The sequence below is a fragment of the Perca fluviatilis genome, chromosome 4 (genome assembly GCF_010015445.1).
Source record: "Perca fluviatilis chromosome 4, GENO_Pfluv_1.0, whole genome shotgun sequence".
Lineage (NCBI taxonomy): Eukaryota > Metazoa > Chordata > Actinopteri > Perciformes > Percidae > Perca > Perca fluviatilis.
This window is the reverse complement of record NC_053115.1, coordinates 11530757-11551852: the sequence shown is the minus strand read 5'-3', so window position 1 is coordinate 11551852 and position 21096 is coordinate 11530757. Positions and strand designations below refer to the sequence as shown.

General features: G+C 42.3%; 1 protein-coding gene across 1 annotated transcript in view; it reads left to right on the top strand.

Moving 5' to 3' along the window:
• LOC120557709 (plexin-A1-like) overlaps window positions 1-20450 on the top strand; it is a 207587-nt gene extending 187137 nt beyond the window's left edge. Inside the window, exons 23-33 of the mRNA XM_039798261.1 lie at window positions 938-1153; window positions 4562-4628; window positions 7779-7925; window positions 8569-8728; window positions 9208-9311; window positions 9507-9615; window positions 11788-11978; window positions 14627-14796; window positions 15142-15354; window positions 15445-15595; window positions 16057-20450. Of these exons, the coding sequence (XP_039654195.1) occupies window positions 938-1153; window positions 4562-4628; window positions 7779-7925; window positions 8569-8728; window positions 9208-9311; window positions 9507-9615; window positions 11788-11978; window positions 14627-14796; window positions 15142-15354; window positions 15445-15595; window positions 16057-16152 (1624 nt within the window). The 3' untranslated portion in view covers window positions 16153-20450. The remainder of the gene's footprint in view (window positions 1-937; window positions 1154-4561; window positions 4629-7778; window positions 7926-8568; window positions 8729-9207; window positions 9312-9506; window positions 9616-11787; window positions 11979-14626; window positions 14797-15141; window positions 15355-15444; window positions 15596-16056) is intronic.
• Window positions 20451-21096: the final 646 nt, after the last annotated feature.

The window sequence follows — 21096 nt, the reverse complement described above, 5'->3', positions numbered from 1 at the left end:
GGGCTTTGAGACGGCCAGTATCTGCTCATGCTATCAACTGTATTCCAAGGGGATAGTGTAGCACGACATTGGATTTTCATTTGTATGGCCCAGGCAATCACAGGCCACAGTAGTGCGCTAGAAAGCGGATCAATTTCTTACTACAGCATGAAGCTCACATTCTCACTTCAAACCTCTGTTTTTCTCCCTCCGGGGCAGTGGGGGATGGAGGGAGGTACAGTAAAGAGGGAGAGAGAATTGGGAGTGAAGTGGGAAAAGGGGGAGAGCATTGGGACACTAATACGTAGTAAATCGAATGCAAACCCTGAAAGCCTTGTTTTTAAGGTTGCATCTGTAAGCTGATTTTCCCTGTAAGTAGATAGGAATATTGTGAGTGTGTCTGCGTGTGTGCACATGTTGCTCTTTTGCCAGTGTACCCTGCATCTAATATTCCTCATTCTCGCTCATACTCATTAATCCATTTCCAACTATAACTCGCATTCCTCTCTTTATCCGCCCCTTCCTCACTCTTTTCTAAATTGCCCTACCCCTAATATTCTGCCCTTTTCCCTTTCTTGTACCGTTTCTCTTATTCCTCCTTCCTTCCTGCGCTTACCTCTCTTCTTCTATCTTCCCAACTTCTAACTTTCCAACCCTCTCTTACACTCTATTCCCTCATTTTCTTCCCCTTTTCTCCCCTTCCTGCTGTCCATTCCTTTAAACTACCTTCATTCCCTTCCCTCATTTTTTTTTATCTCTACCCCATGTCCAACCAATGGCTACTTTTCCTCTGTCCACCATCCCTCTCCTCACACTCTTTTTTTTTCTTTTTTTTTTTCCCCTCTTTTTCCTTTTCCTCCCCCCCCCACAACGCACAAACTGTCGCACTCGTTCCCCCTCCTCTCCTCTCTCCCCCCCCCCTTCCCCGCCCCCCCCCCCCCCACCAGGGCGGGCTGCCGATGCTGACCAAAAAGCACTTCCTGCTGACCTTCATCCGCACCTTGGAGGCGCAGCGGTCCTTCTCCATGCGAGACCGGGGCAACGTGGCCTCCCTCATCATGACGGCGCTGCAGGGGGAGATGGAATACGCCACGGGCGTCCTCAAACAGCTCCTGTCTGACCTCATCGACAAAAACCTGGAGAGCAAGAACCACCCAAAGCTCTTACTCAGAAGGTACGAAGGGAGGGAGAGAGAGAGAGAGAGAGAGAGGGTTTGAAAGTGTCTCGGACTCTGCACAAAAACATGTCGCACAGATAGTTTCCCCACTGAGGGTTCAAGCTTGAGGTTACGTTCCTTGTTGTTTATCACACTTCTCACTGGTTTAGGGCGTCCTTGAGAAGAGGCACCCTACTGAAAGTGGGCACCTTGACTATTTAGCCTTCAAAAAGCAAAAACAACAAAAAAGTTTTATCACTGGCTCTTGGTCCCTATTTTGTGAGCACTCCTGAATAAATATTAAATTTTATTTCTGTCCCTCATGGAATGATTTAGACACATTAATTAACAATAAACCAAACATTCCGGCACGGTAACCCACCATCATCTTACAGCAAAATACGTGAATACCAGCAAACCTCCAACAAATAACGCTCCAAGAGATATACCACACTGGAAAAACAACAAATATACAAACACACAAATGGTAATGCACATGCAAAACCAAGTAGATCATTATACTCATTGTGGTGCTAAAATAGGAAGAGATCAGAAAATGATAGAAAAGAGAAGATGATGCTCTGTGAGAATTTCATACAGCTGAAGTTATGGAGCAGCGGACTGGGACTGTAGCTTTTAGAGGCCTATGTGACGTTACCTTGTCTCTATCTCTGAACCTTGTCCCTGTCAGAGAGGATTACACCCCTGATCACGCACACACTCCCAATGGAGCCACAGTCAGACACTGCTCCCTCTTCTCTTGTGTGAGGGATAGAGCGAGAGAATGGGTTGGTAAAGGAGAAAAGGGGGAAGATGTGAGGGGAAAGAGGAAAAGGCAGCTAGAGAAAGGTAGATAGAGCAGAGGGAGGGAGAGAAATGATGATTGACAGAAAGAGAGGGCAAAATGTCTAGAGGGAGACTTGGGCTGAAGGCAAATTGATGGAAGGAGAAACATGGGGGGAGAGAAAGTAGAGGAAGGAAGAATAGAAAGGCTATAGGAAGGTGCAATACGGTAAGAGAGTAGATAGGCAGAGGGAGGAAGAGAAGGATGAAGGAGCCACTGCAGACATAAGGGCAAGAAAAGATGCACGTATTTAAGGCAAGGCACAATTAGAGAAATGGCCCGTCTCCAAATAAATTGGAATTAGACATTAAATGATAAAAAAAATTCTGTTTTTTTTCTCTCCTCCTTCTCTGAGAGATATTTAATTAAAAATCTAATCAAATAAATGACTCTCAGCCAGTGTGCCTGTGTGAAGCCTTTTCCAATCCCCTCTTGGGGTAAATGGTCACAATACGCTGTCCCTGCTAACTACACTAGCCTCGGGAGCTGGCGTTAATAAGCTCAGCAATTATTACACATGGTTCACCCTGGTTTGGTAATTTTTCTGCAATAGAGAGACTTTAATTTCTTTTCTTTTTTTTTTTCTAGACATACACAAAAAAGCAAAGGAGAAAGACTTAATAATCTGCTCCCATGTTGATTTCCATCCCCTATGGTAAAATGACGCTCTTGCATTGGGTGCATTTGGTTTGATTTGCACATTATTGGACTCACTGTGTGTGGCCAGGAAAGTTGCATCAACCCCTCCTTCTGTAGTATGTTTATAAATGTTGTAACGATGGGTGCAGTGATGTAGTTTCCCTGAATGAGATGGTGTTACAAGTCGCCCACTATCATGTCCTGACATGCCCAAAAGCGTGTTCTGTCCAGGTGTATTCGCCTCCATCGTCTTCCATCCCTCCGTTCCCTGTTGCCTTATCTTTCATCTGCTATATATTGCTGACAGCCATGAAAAAAAAAAAAGCTTCACATACATCAAACAACACTCAACAGTCAAACGGGCAGGCTTGCGGAAGCGTAGGAGTTCACGTCCCGTTCCTGCTTCAGGCCCTCACTGGTTTCACTAGCAGATTGGCCTAGTTTCCTGTTTATTCCTCAATTGTTTTCAGAAAAAAATGAATTTCTTGTCAAAGTTGACAAGAAAACATCTTCCTAGGCTGTCATTTCTCAACAGAATATACTTTTCTTCACCTTTTTGCACCTTGTGCCTTGCTAAAGACTAATATTAACAGGAAATGTGGAAATATGGTCGAGTTAGACATAGGGTTGGGTACCGAAACCCTATGTCTAACCCTATGTCCTACACAACCGGTAGGAATCGGACCGGATTAGAACGCAAATTTCAGTTCCTCATTTCGGTTCCACTTAATGTGTCGATCGAAGTATTTTCACTCTGTCGCTCCGAAACGGACATAAAAATATCACCCTTTCGCTGTAGTCTACCGTTAGCTAGCTACCGTAAATGAATTTTTAAACTTTTAAAATGGCATATTTTCCCTCTGGGCTCACCAAAACGGACGCAAAAGCATATTAACCATTCACTGCACGTGATCGCTAGTAAACATATTACACCTTTTCAGTTTTTCAAGAATCGGTTTAGGAATCGGAATCGTTTTAAAAGTACCGGATCGGAATCGTAAAAATCCAAAATGATACCCAACCCTAGTTAGACAACCCAGTTACTCAGCAGAAGGCGCTCTTGTGCACCCGCCAGTTACCTAAGTGAAAACAAGGAATGAATAATTAAGCAGTCCTGTATCTCCCTAATGTGAAAAGGAAGGATGGTGGAAAGCGAGGAGGTAAATCTGACGACGATGACATAGAGGGAGAAATACTCTCTTTTTTTCCCCCCACATACCCTTAGTGCAGGTCTCCCTTTCAGCTGTTTAACATATTAGATGCAATAAGTCTGTTAATTACAATGCCTTTTAATTGCTCTGTTTTCATTCGCCGGTTGTTCACGTGTGTCCGCTCAAGAGCGTGCACGTGCAGAGGTTCCCCTCATTACACGGCAGGTTTGTGATTAACGAGAGAAGTTAGCGAATTATACTAATTGCTGTATATTTTTAATGAAGACGAGTGGGTTTGCTTGGAGGGGGGGAAAAATGCGAGCAACAATGATAGAAGTGGAGGGGGTTGTTTTGCCAAGTTAATTTGTTTGAATGTGATAGTGGGGGATGGGGGGGGGGGTGGTTGAAGGAGAGCAAGGAAAAGGGCTCGGTTGTTTGAAGGCTAACCACACGACGACTGATAAAGCAACGTGTTCTCTTTGATGTGGGAGCGCGTGTTAAATGCCTTTTCCACCTATCATGAAAGTGTTGGTTTATGCCCAGAGATGGTAGCTGGGGGGGGGGGCTTGTTTGGGTGTGCTTGTTAAAACGGGGAGGAGCGGTTTGGGAACCCTCCAGAACCTCCCAGTGGCTTGTGCAGAGGTTTATGTGCTGCTTAAAAATTCTCAATTTTTTTTTTCTTTCCCCTTCTTACTCTTCATTTCCATTCTTTGACTTGTCACTTTCTAATTTTCTTTTTCTATTATTTTCCTCTCACCCTTTCTCTTCCCCTTCTTTTCATCTCTCTTCCAGGACGGAGTCAGTCGCCGAGAAGATGCTCACCAACTGGTTCACGTTTCTGCTTTACAAGTTCCTCAAGGTAAAATTGTCTGTCACACAAAGACATACACACACACACACAGATGCTGTTTGAGAATAGAAAAATGCCACACTAACACACACACTTCCACATTCACAGCTGCAGCATTAGATAAGGCAGAGGCAGCAGGCTACCTGTCCCTTACCTCTGCCTTTCATGTGCTTAATTCTCCTCTCTCATAATTGAGGAAACTACAGTCTGAAGCGCTGTTCAGACACAGCTGGTCATGTTGATGTGATCGCCATTGCCTGTCGCAATAACCTGTCCTCTCTTTGTGTCCCTCCACTGGATTATTTTACAGCCAGGAAAGTGTGTGTGTGTGTGTGTGTGTGTGTGTGTGTGTGTGTGTGTGTGTGTGTGTGTGTGTGTGTGTGTGTGTGTGTGTGTGTCCCACTTCAGAGCTTTGGGGCTTAGCAAAAGAGAAAGGCAGAGATCTTACACAAATGCATACTCTCATTTCTCTGTCTTTCTGTGTCTATGTTTTCTTTCTCTTTTTGAATTCCTCTCCCTCTGATATGGAACCAGAGAGACTTATTGAGGCTTAAACTGTGCTCAATTCTTGTTTCCACACACACATTCTCTACATTCAAACATCGCTGCAGCTAATCAGTTAGCAGTGGGGCCTTAAACCCCTGCCAGGACAGGCATTCTGGTGGACAGCAGACCAGCCAAGCCCCCAGGGGTGTGTGTGTGTGTGTGTGTGTGTGTGTGTGTGTGTGTGTGTGTGTGCTCATGCATATGGCATATGTGTGTGTGTGTGTGTGTGTGTGTGTGTGTGTGTGTGTGTGTGTGTGTGTGTGTGTGTGTGTGTGTGTGTGTGTGTGTGTGTGTGTGTGTGTGTGTGTGTGTGTGTTTTGGCTCAGGACTTGACAGCTAGAGTTGGGTTCACAGACAGGGGAGCGGGTTACTAGGGAAGCTGTTTGAGATCTTTTTTAACAGCTGTTTTTATGAACTTTAGACTAGACAAAAACAACAGGGAGAGGACAGGAAAAGGTGGAAGGATGCAGAGCTAAAAAGGTCAGAAATGGTTATGAATGGGTGAGAGGAAGTATTGGTGATGTGAAAAAGGTTTTATAATGAACAACATGAACAAAGAGTGCAAGAGAAAGTGAGAGGGGGAAATGGAGGGACAGGAAAAAATTGTAGTACTGAAGCAAAGACCTGCTGTAGCTGTAACCTCTGCAATTCAGCGGCACTTTTTAGGGGTCACATAAGAGAAACGCCTGGAACAATTTCAAGATTCAGCCAGGTGTGAATAGAGATGGTAAAGGTCAAGTAGTGGAGGAAATAGATTAGGCTTTTACCTACAAAAGGGAACACGAGTAAGATTTAAAAGTATGCTTTTATTCTATTAAACGGCTAAGATGCAGCACAGAACTGTTGTTAGATAGAGAGGACATCGGCCAGTGTTGTGTGTTCTCCATAGGAAGCAGGCAGTGCTAGATTATCCCACAGAGTTCATCTGACAGCTCACCAAGATGACTGACATGTGTGCATGAACATATCCAGCTCAAGGGCGGAGGGCAGGGCTTCCAATACACTCCCTCTGTCTCAAGGCACAAAGTGGCATTTTTAAAGCTTTGATGGACAGTTAGAAAATGTGAATCATTGGTACAGCAATAATTTGATTATGAGAGAACATTTGGAAAAGCCTTTAAATGGTAATTTCTGTTTATTACAACTTGGCTATTATATCTATTACGTTGTACTCTCCAAAGTAACGGAGAACACAACAAAATCGAATCCAATGAAAACAACACAGATGTGTTCAACCTTTTTGACTCATGGCCCTTTAAAATTAAGAAATATCTTCTTGTGACCCCTCGTCACAGGTTACATGTTACATCTCTTTGAGTTGTGAGCAGTTTTACCAAAAAGTTTTTTCATTCGAATAGATGCCTGAAGATGTGAAATGATTCAGTATTTTACAATAAAAAACAGGGATTAGAGAAAATGATTTTCCTTTGCGTTTTTTAGTCAAACTCAAATTAATTTGCTTAGCAGAAATCAGTTTTTCTACTATTTTTCCCAATCTTATTAATTATCTCACAGTCCCTCAGATTTATCCGGCAACCCCTTAGGTTGGGAACCACTGATTAAACTACTTAGTTTAAGGTGAAACCAAAAGTGAGCCTAACAAAAATGTCAGTTGATAATGCCTCATTGCACAGGAAACTTGGGGTCTCATAACCACAATCAGTAAGGCAGGTCAAAGTTGAACCAGATTTGGGTCTATAAAATGTGACGTTTACAACGGACAGTTTGGGTGATACTTCTGTTGTTTGCCTATTTGTCATTTAATTAAAGATTCTAACCTGGGGATTAAAAACCTGTCTGACTGCTCCTGTTTCTCGCTCCGTAGCGATGTTGCTGCATTCCTTGGTGAGTGCAATGCTATTAGTGCAAAGTACAAAAAATAAGACCCAAGTTACTCTAACAACAAGTAAGTAACTGGAGTAATCCTTTACAGATGAACTTGTACACGCAGGCAGTGCTTAGTTGGCAGGCCAGCATAACTAGTGGGCGAAATAGAGAACGAGAGAGTGAGTTAAAGAGAGACAGGGGCCCAACATCCCAGAGCTCGTTGCCTGGTTGACACGTCTTACACACCAAAGTGCTTCTCCAAGCGTTTTTCACCCCTCAGTCGTTAACCTTCTATTAACTCCTCCATCAATTGCCACTCATTCACACTCTCTGATTCCTCTCCTTCTTGCTCACTCACTTACTCACACATACACACACACAAAAACAGAGATTTACAAAGGGTGTTTTTCCTAAAGAAGAGACACTGGGGAGAAGCTGGAGTGTGTGAGAGAGAGAAAAATGGTGTGTGTGTTGTTCTGTCAGTTTTCAGCGCACTGTTAGCCAACACAGGCCATGGCCTTGTCCTTTACTGCACTGGCTGTGGTTGGCTTAAAGAAGATTAGAAATATAATTGGAGAGTTGCTTAGCAAAGCTTTGCACTTTTTGCTGTTGTATACTTTTTTGTAGGTAAAGGTTTTGCACAGTTGCATTCGTAGTTCCCATTTTAACAATCTGTTTTTCTCTCCTTTTACTTTTTTTTTTCTTCATCTATCCCCTTCTCGCGTTATACTTCTCTCTGTCTCCCTCTTCCTACTTCTTTCTACCACTTTCTTTCCCTGTTTGCAGGAGTGTGCTGGTGAGCCTCTCTTTATGCTGTACTGCGCCATGAAGCAGCAAATGGAAAAGGGCCCAATAGACTCAATCACAGGAGAGGCCCGCTACTCCCTCAGTGAGGACAAACTCATCAGGCAGCAGATTGACTACAAGACTTTGGTCAGTACACATAACCAAAACAGATGCACACATACAGCTCATACGGGACATTGACGTAGATTTAATATGTGTCCAGTATTCTTGAAAAGCCTTACAGGGGCACCTGGGTAGCTCACCTGGTAGAGCACACGCCCATATGCAGAGGCTCAGTCCTTGCCGCAGCGGCCGCGGGATGGTTCCAACCTGCAACCCTTTGCTGCATGTCATCCCCCTTCTCTCTACCCTTTCAAGTCTAAGCTGTCCTATCAACAATAAAGGCCTTAAAATGGCAAAAAAAAAAAATAATAATTTTAATAAAAAAAGTTTTAAAAAGAACTTGCTAAATTAGGGGCCATTTTGCAGTTGTTGGCAACATTGGTAATCTACAACTCCACAAAATATCCTTTGAGCTTTTTGATGTAAAAACAAATAGGACCTCTAATTCTGATAAAACACACTTGCAATAGTAATAAAGAGCTGCATGTGCACTGGTCCGCAGCTGAATATTGATTCTAAACTGCTGTATGAAGTGTTAGCTTTTACAGGTAAAAAATCGTCGCAGAGTCATGCTTCCACATATCCATAGTTAATGCTCCCAGTCTGGGCTGACTTCCTGGTCTAAATGTGACCTGTGCCCTTTGCCCTCTGACCTCCGCCTCTGTAGACGCTGCACTGTGTGAACCCAGAGAATGAGAACGCTCCGGAGGTGACGGTGAAGAGCCTGAACTGTGACACAGTAACGCAGGTGAAGGAGAAGCTGCTGGATGCTGTGTACAAGGGCACACCATATTCCCAGAGACCAAAGGCCTCCGATATGGACCTGGGTAAGGAGAGGGATAACTGCTGCACACGTACACACACACACACACACATACACACAACACACACACACACACTCTCCGAGCACAGATGCACTACTACAGGGGCTAAAGAGGGAATCGTTTCAAGGGCCCTCTGAAGCAGCAGGTGGGGGCTTTAGAGAGAAGTGATTTTGCAAAAGTCACTAAAATGATATATGTATTTTACCCATTTTAATTTTGTCATTTTAATTTAGTCAGTCAATGAACTTTGCTCTCTGCATCCTTAGTCACAGCAACTTTAATTAGTGTATCTATGCAATCCATGTCCTGTTTATATATTATATTATTATTTTAAAGAAACATACACAACCTTACCTGTATCTCCTCTGTGTGTGTGTGTGTGTGTGTGTGTGTGTGTGTGTGTGTGTGTGTGTGTGTGTGTGTGTGTGTGTGTGTGTGTGTGTGTGTGTGTGTGTGTGTGTGTGTGTGTGTGTGTTTGACAGAATGGCGGCAGGGTAGGATGGCTCGCATCATCCTTCAGGACGAGGATGTCACCACTAAGATAGACAACGACTGGAAGAGACTCAACACCCTGGCTCACTACCAGGTACTTAAGCACAACATAAATCCCATGATATATCTCTTTTTTTTTAATACTGCTTACACGTTAAGTGCTCAAGTAAAGTAGCAATTTTGAAAAATAAATTTTGTTTGAGCACAGTAACTGTTTGTGTGGTTGGACTATGAGATTGCTGTTGGACATTTTGTGCACTGCTAACTGATCTTGACAATCCTGTTTCAGGTGACAGATGGCTCAGTGATTGCCCTGGTGCCTAAACAGAACTCAGCCTACAACATCTCCAACTCCTCCACATTCACCAAGTCCCTCAGCAGATATGGTACGAGAGAAGGTGTGTGTGTGTGTGTGTGTGTGTGTGTGTGTGTGTGTGTGTGTGTGTGTGTGTGTGTGTGTGTTTCTGTGTGTGTGTGTTTCTGTGTGTGTTTCTGTGTGTACAAGTGTAGTATGTATGTGTGCACTCAATTCAAGCAAAATGCCTTTTTTTGCATTAAGAGGAATTCCCTGTCAATTCCCATCATGCATCCCACAGAGGATAGCATGTATAACAGCTGTCAGCAGCACACTTTGTCAGTTCCTTCTTGGTTGCTGGCTGTCCACCTCCTTTACTGACAGGCTCTTCTCTTTGATCCCCTTTATATCTTGCATGCCTTTTTGGTGATGATATAGTTTAATACAAAGATACGTGAAACCAACAGGTAAAGTAATTGAGATGAATGGATTTCAAGTAGCTAAGAAAGTAACATACTCTCCCCATGTTTTATAGCAGGAGATTAACGCGGCACCCCGCACTGTTAAGCCCAGTATGACAGCAGGGTCAAACTGTAATGGAACCATAGATAAATGATTGGCTCTGCCACTGAGAAAAATGTATGTGTTAAGTGCAGGAGCCTGTTGCATGTTGGATGATCCTTTAAACTCCAACACGTGATTTATGCAATGCCTCTTCCAATGCCAGGCCAAGTGCATTTGAGACCATACTGTATATACAGCTGAGGTCATGGTTGCTCACAGCAGAGAAGAGTGTAGCTGTGAGGTCCAATTCAGTCGTCACACATGGATTGTCAGGATAAATGTCAGGAAAAATATTTTAAATGAAAGCAATTAATGGTGTTCTGGAATATGTCTGATGGAGATGCATTTTTACACCAAATAGACACAATCCACATATCATAAGGCATATGTTAATGATAGGTGTGAAGTATCTCCTTTTCCACCTCTCTTTTCTATTTTCTAAATCCTTCTCTGGTGTATAGTAACTCTGATCCTGAGCTCTGCCACCGTGACATATACATAAATATTCACTAACACCCTATCACCTTTACTCTGTACTTCCCTGGTTCACATTCCCCGCCGACATTTTGAACCTCTCAATCCTTTCCTGCTTTGTCACGGAAATGACAAGCAATCAAACTGAAAGCGTAATTGCTCAGTGTCACAAAATAAGGGATCACTGTCCAACAAAGGGACGGAGGGAGCAGGAGAGAGAGTGGCAGACAAATATATTCTCGGATGAAAGAGTGACATTCAAGTAGAAGGAGCTGTCACCTTTCAGAAATGCTTTTAATTTCACACAGAGATTTTGCTCTGTAGCTGCCTCAGATTTCTTATTTATGTTTTTTATACCTACTGTAGGTAGCTTAATTTATAGGCACTTCCCCTTGAAATGGTGATTAAGACAAAATGAATTATACTTTTATAAACTACAGACTGGCACCAAGCTATGGGCTGCTTGATGTATGTAATCATGTTATATTTATCTAATAACACCTTGCCTTCTCAACCAGAGGCCCCTGGTTGAAACCCACAATAAGCATAATGCAAAACACTGACTCTAAGTCTAACTGAGATTTCTGTAGGTTAGATTAGATTGCATTTTGTTGTTATGGACCCTATTTTTCTATGTTTTTGTGTCTAAGTGACTATGGGAACAACAATCTTTGAAACTGGTCCAGTATTAAGCAAGATCGCTGCAGTCGGCAGCAGCGAAACAAGCTACAATGTAGGGCAATTGTGCAGCTTGTATTTACCTTTACAAAAGGGCTTGTTTTGCCACTGACAGGCTCAAATCAATATTCTAAGTGTCTGACAACATTATGGAAAGGATTTCTAAGGAGGTCGACCTTTCTGTTAAAGAGTAAGAATTGCGTTCGCTTCATTTTAGCATCATAAAATACACTTCATTCAAAGTTGACCAAAACAAAATAAAACTATAAAAAGCCGTTTTGGGTCATCTTTCCACTTTTCCAACCATCACAACTCTCAATCTTGCTTAATACTGGACCAATGTCAAAGATTGTTGTTCCCATCGGTCACTTAGACACAAAACATAGGAAAATAGCATCCAGGTTGAAAAAAACGGTAATTACCCTTTAAATAAATAAAAGAAATCCAAACTAATATTACAAAACACACTTTGAACCCCACATTTGTTGTCTGTTCTTTCAGAATGTTATTTTTGTCCCATTCACTCAACTCTCCTACATGTCCTTCCACCTCTTTCCAGAGAGCATGCTGAGGACAGCCAGCAGTCCGGACAGCTTGCGCTCCCGAACACCCATGATCACCCCCGACCTCGAAAGCGGCACCAAACTGTGGCACCTAGTCAAGAACCATGACCACTCAGACCAGAGGGAAGGGGACCGAGGGAGCAAGATGGTCTCTGAGATCTACCTGACCAGACTGCTGGCCACCAAGGTACCAAGGAGCAAGATATGTACACACACATGCACACACACAAACACACACACACACACACACACACACACACACACGTACACTCTTTAATCCAAAAATCCCACTCCAGCACATCCCTGTCATGTAGTCCACTTCCACTAGCAGCCTCTACCCCTGACCTTTGTTTAGTGGTGGTCTCAAAGCTCATTAACATTTTTCCTAACCTTTTGCACAAATACAGATATATGCACAGGAATTACTGTTTGTGTCTTAATTAGGAGGTTGACCTTTGACTATTAAGCTGTTTAGTTGGTGTTACTGGGCCCTCTGTTGGTGGCCTCGGGGCTTTCAGGCCCAGGCCTTTACCCTGAGATCATTATACACCAAATTCCTCCATGTCCTCCAGACTACACTGTGGAACCTGTGTGCAGGTTTTTATGCAGCGTGTGTCTTCCGATGATGATCTGAAAGGTTATTTGGAGTCAAGCTGTTTCTGTTGATGTCCCGGAGAAACATCCCTGAGTATGTTGTTAACCACCATTTAGCAGAGTGAGATTAAGTTCCTGTCACTGTTTGAATGTTGAATGTGAAATAACATTTGCATCCCTGGGACAATTTTACATTCTGGGACAATTTACAGCTGGTACAATGTTGGCGTCTTTACCAGAGCTGTTTCGAGAGCAATTGAGAGAGGTTTGTGAATGTTTTGCAACTGGAGGGTTGGTTAGGTTATTCTTTTGTATGGTCTAATGCAAAAATGTCCTACAAAGCAGGATTTAGCTGAACATATCTCATATGTGCCTACATTAATATCTTAATTCAACTATTAAGAAGGAGATTGACATGGCATGAAAAATCTTATTTGAATTAATAGGCCTATGTGTTTTTTTTATCCTTTAAACTTTGCACAGAAAAACTGAACAAAAACTACATGCGTTTGAGTCCATAGTAAATTGACAGCTCTTCCTTTACATTCATTCTGCCATACCCTATACACAGAATACATATGGACTCCAGCTGTTTTGTCCCAAATCTGCTTGCACACTCCTCAGTATTAACACATGCACACAATCTTATACATTAACAAATAGTAACACATCAACTGCCTACAGAGTCTACTAATTGTGGCAGCCTCTCATTTGCAAGTACTAAATATCTTGGTGATAAAGCTCACCCTGGTACTCCCTCTCCTATCCCCTGATTCTTCAGTCATTAGCTCTAGATTTCCATTGTTCAAGCTCCAGGTAGGAAAGTGCAAGGTTAGCTGCATCAATGCTGGCTCGATTGGGAAATGATTAACATGCAAGCCAGGGGGGGGAGACAATGGGGGGAACTTGGAGCGCTGCAGTTTATTCTTATTTATTACAGCCCCCACAGCTTTGTCTGTTTAGGAAGCTGATTTGTTAATGTGTGAACATGCAGATCCAACTTCTGGCTGGTTGAAATAAGGTTTTGTAAAAAGTGGCCTGGGTGATTGAGGATGGGGAAAAAAACGCGCTAAATGCTTGTGGGAAATATCAAATCGTTTCAACTTGTGAGGATTTAGAACCTCCAGAGTTGTGTGATGTAGTAAAAACATTGCAAAACAGCCTTTGGCTGAACTCACATTGGGCCCCCATCCTAAATACTGTAAAGAACACTGAGCGCTCTCCCCCACCACAAACTCTCAGAAAGTTGGAGTACTAAAAGCGAAGCACTGTCACAGTCAAACACCTGCTACTGACAGCCATCAGCACCAGCCAAACCATCACAATCAGAGAGGAATATGCAAGCAGAGGCTGTTGTTTAGTGGTGTTCTAACGGTGTTCAACTGTGTTCTGTAACTTTACCTTTCTGTACATGCAAATGTACATGGGGCATATTCTGTCCTTCTCTGTAAAAGTTTGTGTACTCTGATAGGCTGACATTAGCCTGGCTCCGCCCTCCTACGTACTTCCGCTCAATTTTCTTTTCCCTTCAGTACTTTTTTTTTACGGTTTTCTCAGGCCAAATATTTTATATCCAATCAGCGAACAGAGGGAGTGGTTGAGAACGATGACGTTGAGGACGTGCGCTAGAAAGTTGTGAGTAAAGCCATTCAGTCCGTTGTGGCAACGCTGCCGAATATCCAGAAGTTAAAGCCCGAGCAAGAACAATATTTGCTGAGTTGTGTTGGTGGTCATGATGTTAGATTTTCCAGCTCGCTCCGTTAGTGGTGAAGGAGTTGGCTAAGGCTAACGCTAGTTATGCAAATGCTAAATATAAGTCGATAGTTGTCGGTCTCCCCTCTTGTTGCACATATGCATGACATACGTCACGACCAAAGGTTAGCGATTGGTTATGGCAGATCCAGAGTGGCTCCGGGCAGATCCAATAGTTTTAAACTTCAACAGAGTACCCGCCTTCAAGGAAGTTAACACTTGTCAATGGAGATTGGCCAGACTCTCTGTACAATGAAATGTACGAGAGTCTGGTAGGACCAGGCTAGGCTCACATATGCCATTACTGGTGTTTACATTTTTCCAACTTTTAAAATACACAGAATGTGGACTAGTTTGTTTTAAGATGGTTCAGTAAGATGGTTGGTATGTATCTAACCAATAGGAACATAAAAGAGACAATTCAATTAATACATATTCTGTAAGCACACACAAGAAACTAACTAAGCCAGTGTTTGCTCTCCTGCTCAGGGTACGCTCCAGAAGTTTGTGGACGACCTGTTCGAGACCATCTTCAGCACAGCCCACCGAGGAAGCGCCCTGCCTCTCGCCATCAAGTACATGTTTGACTTCTTGGACGAGCAGGCAGACAAACACTCCATATCAGACTCTGATGTACGGCACACTTGGAAGAGCAACTGGTGAGTTTGTGTGTGCAGTGAAAGGGCATCATTGGGAGTATTTGGTAGCTTGCTTCCAGATTAGTGTTGTGAAAAACTTGCTGTAGTAAGAATTCTTTTTGACTGTAAGCCAGCAAATACAGTATGCAACACTTTAGAGTGGTGGTGCAGCAGAATGTAGTGTTCCTATTTCTCTTGCCTCAGGTATTTTATAACTCAGACTCTTCCTTTGTTCAGCCACAGTGTGCATGCAACTTTATTCATTGCAGTGTGCAATTTTGGACTTTGCACCTTAATAATCCTTCTAATCATGCAACTCTTCCTCTATCTTCTTCCACCTCAACCCTTCTATTCTCTCCCTTCTAGTCTTCCTCTGCGGTTCTGGGTGAATGTGATCAAGAACCCCCAGTTTGTCTTTGACATCCATAAGAACAGCATTACAGACGCCTGCTTGTCCGTGGTGGCTCAGACCTTCATGGACTCCTGTTCAACATCGGAGCATAAACTAGGGAAGGACTCGCCTTCGAACAAGCTGCTCTACGCTAAAGACATCCCCAACTATAAGAACTGGGTAGAGAGGTACGCAAACATATGTTAAACTGTTTTGCCTTAAAGCGGTTTTAAATAAAATTCTGTCAAGATCTAAACCGTTTTTTTCTTTTTCTCCAGGTACTACGCTGACATCTCCAGGATGCCTGCCATCAGTGACCAGGACATGAGTGCCTACCTGGCGGAGCAGTCACGCCTGCACGCCAACCAGTTCAACAGCATGTCGGCCCTAAACGAGATCTACTCCTACATTGTCAAGTACAAGGATGAGGTGAGATGTCAGCCGTCTCTGAGGACACTCAAGATAATTTCAAAGATGCTTAGAAAAGCCGTACTTAGTGTAAAAAAGACTGAGCTGATTTTTCACATTAATAGTCTTCTAGCCTGTCCGTAATTTGTCCAAAAAGTGGAAAGTTCTGTTAAAAATAGAAATTCAGAGCAGTGGAGTGGCTTAATTGTTGTTGGACTGATGAAATTAGTGCTGAGGAAAGTTACATTATGCTGAATTGACCATGTGAGAGCCTGTTTTTGTAGGTAATTCCAAACTCAGTGTTGGTTTTTGTTTTTTTACCAAGACTTTTATTTGTCCATGCTGGCCATTATTTGAATACCGGCCAGGTGGCATGTTGGTGTCTTCTGACAGCCTTGTTTGGATAGAATGGATCCATGTTTTAGAATCAATAGCAATGACATTGTGACGTGGACTGACCGCCTCCCCCTATCTATCTTCAGATCTTGTCAGCGTTGGAGCGGGACGAGCAGGCGAGGAGACAGAGACTGAGGAGCAAGCTGGAGCAGGTCATCGACACAATGGCCCTGAGCAGCTGAGGACCATCCAGCGCCTCCATTTCCTCCTCCTCTTCACTCCTCCTCCTCTCCATCCGTCTCTCTCCCTCGCTCCTCTCACCCAGACAACAAACAAAACTCCAACCCCCAACAGTACGACAGACGAACTGCAAAAGGACTATAGCAGTATACTGCAAAATGGGGGGGGTTCGGCAGAGATGGGCGGGCCTGTGTACGCTTACATGTGTATGTGTGTGTTTGTCTGCAGCCCCATACAGTGTGTGGGCTCGTGTCTGTGTGAGAGACTGGGACACCAGACATTTTCACACGTGCATACATGGAGAAACATGTCAATGACATTTGAGCATTTGATTATTGTGGATGTTGGTGTTTGTTGTTTGCTTGACTTTGATTTTAAGAGTTTTGTCGTGATGAAGCGATGGCCAGGAAAGAAACAATGGAAGCCTGGAAAAGGAACTCAATATATGGCATCATTCACAGGATGGACGAATATGTGATGAGCCAATGAAGAGAGGCTCTCTAGGTCATGTGACTCCCCAACGGGTGTCACAGTTTTAAAGGATGTTAGATTTGTTTTTGTATAGATGTAATCAACTGCCCACTCTCTGATCTCTCGCCACTTGTATTACTGCTGAATTTGCACAATTTACAGAAACGTTAGGAAAGACGATATAGATATTATATATAAATACAGCTACGTTTTTAAAGAAACATTAGGGAGAAAACATTTTGGTTGTTTTTCATTTAAACCAACAAACACAAAAAATAACAATAAAACATGATTTGATATTTCAAGTACAAAAGAAAAAAACAACGTAGACAAAAAAAAAAACATTGAAAAAGAAACAAAAAAGTCGTACTGTGCCATGTTTTCTTTGAATGTTGTTTAGTGCAAAGACATTTTGTTAGATGGAATGTGCTACCGTATGATTTTTAAATATGAACATGCCTAGTGACTGAAAAGAATTGTTTGAGTAATGACCCATCATAAGATTCTTGTTGAAAATGACAGGAAGTGAGAGGACACCGTTTTCTGTCTTCTCAAGTTAGTACAGTTCATGGTGTCATGGTGATAACATGAAGTTACTGTTTCTAATTCAATCAGTGCAATCTTTTGGTTTCAGAAAACCAAATAATATACTCGCAGGATATTTGCTTTATCATGGCCAAGTATCCCGCGCCACAGCTGGTTCTGTTCTCCAAGGGTCAAGAAGTGACAGTTAGGTGGATCATGTTATAGTAACTGAACAATGAAGTAGCTACTTTGCACTACCTGAAATATTTCCGTTTGCCCCGATACCACAAAGCCACCATATCTAACCTTTAAGGTGTGTTCACACCAAACATGAAGTACATTTTTTGCACAGTGCGATTACATATAAAGGCATCCAGGCAATCGATTATTCACGCCAAGTGATGCAAATGTGCGTCTGCGCTTGGCGAAGTGTTTGAACATTTGCGTAACGCTGTGTCAGCGTTGAGATTTTCCTGACGTCACAGAGAATCAGAAATGGAGGGCAAACTTATTGTCAGCGTCTGCGGGCATATGGAGCTCTATGACTCAACGTCAGTCCTGTACAGAGATGGAACAAAAAAGGAGATGGCTTGGGGAAAAGTGAGAGAAGCCATCGGACTACAGGATAACATCTGAGATATGTATTTGTTACTTCCAGCTATCAGTTGTACTTTAATACGAACCAAAATTAGCACTAACGTTAGCATTAGCCGCCTTCCCCAGTTAGTTAGCACTCCAAAAACCACTCCAGCGACCGTATTTGCGCAAGGTAACAAAAGGCAAAAGTTTGCTTTGCGTTTGGTCTGAACACACCTTAAGGATTCCACAGGGCCTGAGTTTGTGTTATCCACACCTTGACGGGTCATTTATTTTCCGACACAGTTCTGTTAGAGCAAAGCCTATGTCTTGTTGCTCTCAGACGCCGTTTACGTATTTACAGGAGCGACAATGAGGTCAGGTAGAGCTTAGCTGAGCCCCTCAGTGGTGAAACAAAGTGGGAAAAGCTGCTTTCAGCCTAAAGCCACTTTTTTCCATTTTCTCAATGTTAATACCCAAAATAGAGGGACAAGGAAAATATATACTGAGTGTTTCTCTCCACCTCTAACCTATGTATTTGAGAGAGGGGTTTTAGCTTTTTATCCATGGGCAGGTTGGGGGGGGTGGTATAGAAAAATTCAGAGGTGAGACACCTCTGTTCATTAGCTACACAAGGCTGAGTAATCCTCCCCTCTAGCCTGCAGCTCTTGTTTCAAAACTAGCCTATTGCCATGTGTGGCTTAAGCTTTTTATTATTATTATTATTATTATGAAGACTGCTCTCTTAAGAGGATTTCTTTTTTTCTCTTTTTTTTGAAGTCTTGAAGTCAGGGTTTTTGACTTTGTTGTGAGAAATAATGTTTTCTGATTTTTCTTTTTTTCTGCTTGCCGAAAAACCAAACTGTGGTCTGTATATCGTTTTTGTTGATGTTTTCATTTGTAAATTGTATACTTTTTCATGATGAACAAAAGCTGTTTGCCATTTTTTGTTATCAGGTAGATTTTTGTTTTTTGTCTTTTTATTTTCAACATGTAAATTGTACATTGTACGGTACACAGAAGACAAAATTATCTTCGGTTTGCCTGAAGTTGAAATACTTGACGGAACTCAAGGTTTATTTTCCTGATCTCAAGGATCAAAATGAAATTGTTGCATCAGATGAGCATCTGTGTCTTTGTGATGGAAATGTGACTTGCTGCTTTAACTCTTCTACCTTGTTTTTCTATCAAACATTAGGGCTGTCATTTTATGCTGATCATAAATGCTGTCGCTGTCCATTTTTACGCCAGGTTCCTTAAAAAAAAAAAAGAACTTTTCTCTCATCCAATAATAGTGAGCACACCTCCCAAATTAATGTCAACCCACAATTTTGTTTACATGTCTGAGATGTGACATTAATTTCTACAGCTGCATACATATCAGCCTAGTTCAACTGGATACCTGTGGGGACTTGATAGTTCACTCTGTATCTGCCAAACACAATCTTGAGGGACCACTCTGCTGATGTTAAGATAGAAATTTCTCCATTTCAGCTGACCATGTTGGCTACACACAATAAATGGTCTCTGTTAGAATCATCTATGTTAAAGAGAGTACTGCAAAAGCTCCACTAAAATATGCTTAGTCCACATGCAATCATTATAAACCTGTTTTTTTCTTCAGTGTACAGCCAAGTTTTTGCTGCATTCGTACATTTTGGTGCTCTTACTGTAGATCACAGGGCAAGGAAATAGATGACTGCTGAGGCCAGAGCTCAGCGGTGCTGTTAACAGCAGTTCCTTTAATGGTCAGTATGAGCACAATGTACAGTAAGGACAAATCCACTCGCTCCCTGTAAAAGCACACAGACGAAAACCAGCTGAGGCTACAGTGCCCAGTTGGTGATCTGTCAGGCTTTTTATAGACACAGACATTCTCAATTCATTGTCAGATTCATGCTCCATTTGTGTCCGTATTCTCTTTGTAATTTGGTTGATTACGTGAGTGCTGAGGAAGATGGCTAGTTTATCGTTTGCATGGCTACTTGCCTTTTAGACTGACCTGCTTGGATGCATCTTTAGAGAAACTTCCCATTTACCATTCTCTATCCTTAATTTTGCACTGTTTAGTGTGATAATTGACTAGTGATAATTGACTAGTAATAATCGTTGCGGAGGTGGTATACAGCATGTTTGGTGTCATCAGGAGGAAGCAAGCATCAGCTGATTTACAGTAGAACTTGTCACAAGAACCACATGCCGACTGCCAGTTGACAGAGTTGCTGGGTTTTATGCTGTTTCTCTGTCAAATCAGAACAAATGAACAAGTCAAGTTTACTGCTGGCATCCGTGTAAGCTGAGTCAACACATAGTCATGTATCTCATGTTTAACTCTCAGCTCTTAAGACATGCGTATTCATACTTTTGCCTCTCCAAAAAAAAAAAAACAGTTCAATCCGATGCAAGTCCTGGCAATATTCTGCTTTCAGTTTTTTTCCAGCTTTCTTCCGATTCTGGAAAATTCAGTAGTTGTCCTTTTTTTGTTAATGGAAGTTACATAGAATCCAAGGAAATGCAAAGCAAATGGATTTCAGACAGAGCTGGCAAAAGAATTTTATTACTACAATAACTCTGATTACATTTTAGAGTTTCAGACTTGAAGCGACTGTCACAAGTTTGCAGGTTAACATTCATTGTGTAAATATTCTGTTATTTCCTATTTTGCAGATTTACTACTTGTAAATAAACACGCATCAAGGAGAGATTAAACATTTTTTGCTAAATAAAATGTGGCTTGGGATTTCTATTTTATGACTTACACAGTTTTTATAGACGGACATAGACGGAAGTATTAGTCATGCAGGTTTGTTACTACATGTATATGTTCCCATAATAGCATTTAATGTACATGAATATGTTCTACTGTAGCATGGGGTTTACGATTCCACACCTCACACCCTGCTATAGCCCAGTCTACTGTGATTCCTAATATGTGTATATTTGTTATTGTCTCCACCTGCAACTCTCCTTCCCATTCATTTTAATAGATTGTCCAGTCTGTGCAACCTTGAAGAGATGCTCATCCTCAGTGACCAAGGAAAGGGTAGGCCTAGCTATCTAAGCGGTGTTGTGTGTTTTTCACTCATACCTGCTTAACATTCAAAATTGACCAACAACACAAAGACCCGGTCGCACTCAAAAGTAGCACAGCCAAAATGTGCCCTCATGCCTTCACAAAATATGTGATTCTAAAAGCTTTTGACGTAAGGGTTACTCATAGACTGTTAATATTAATATACAGTCTATGGGGTTACTCTGAAACTACTTTGCTAGCCCGGAACATGCTACAGCTAGTCACAAGAAAAGCTCTCTGAGATTCTTGCTATTTGCTTTGTACTGAACTCCCCCCCCCCGGCGTTTTGTTCTTGCAATTT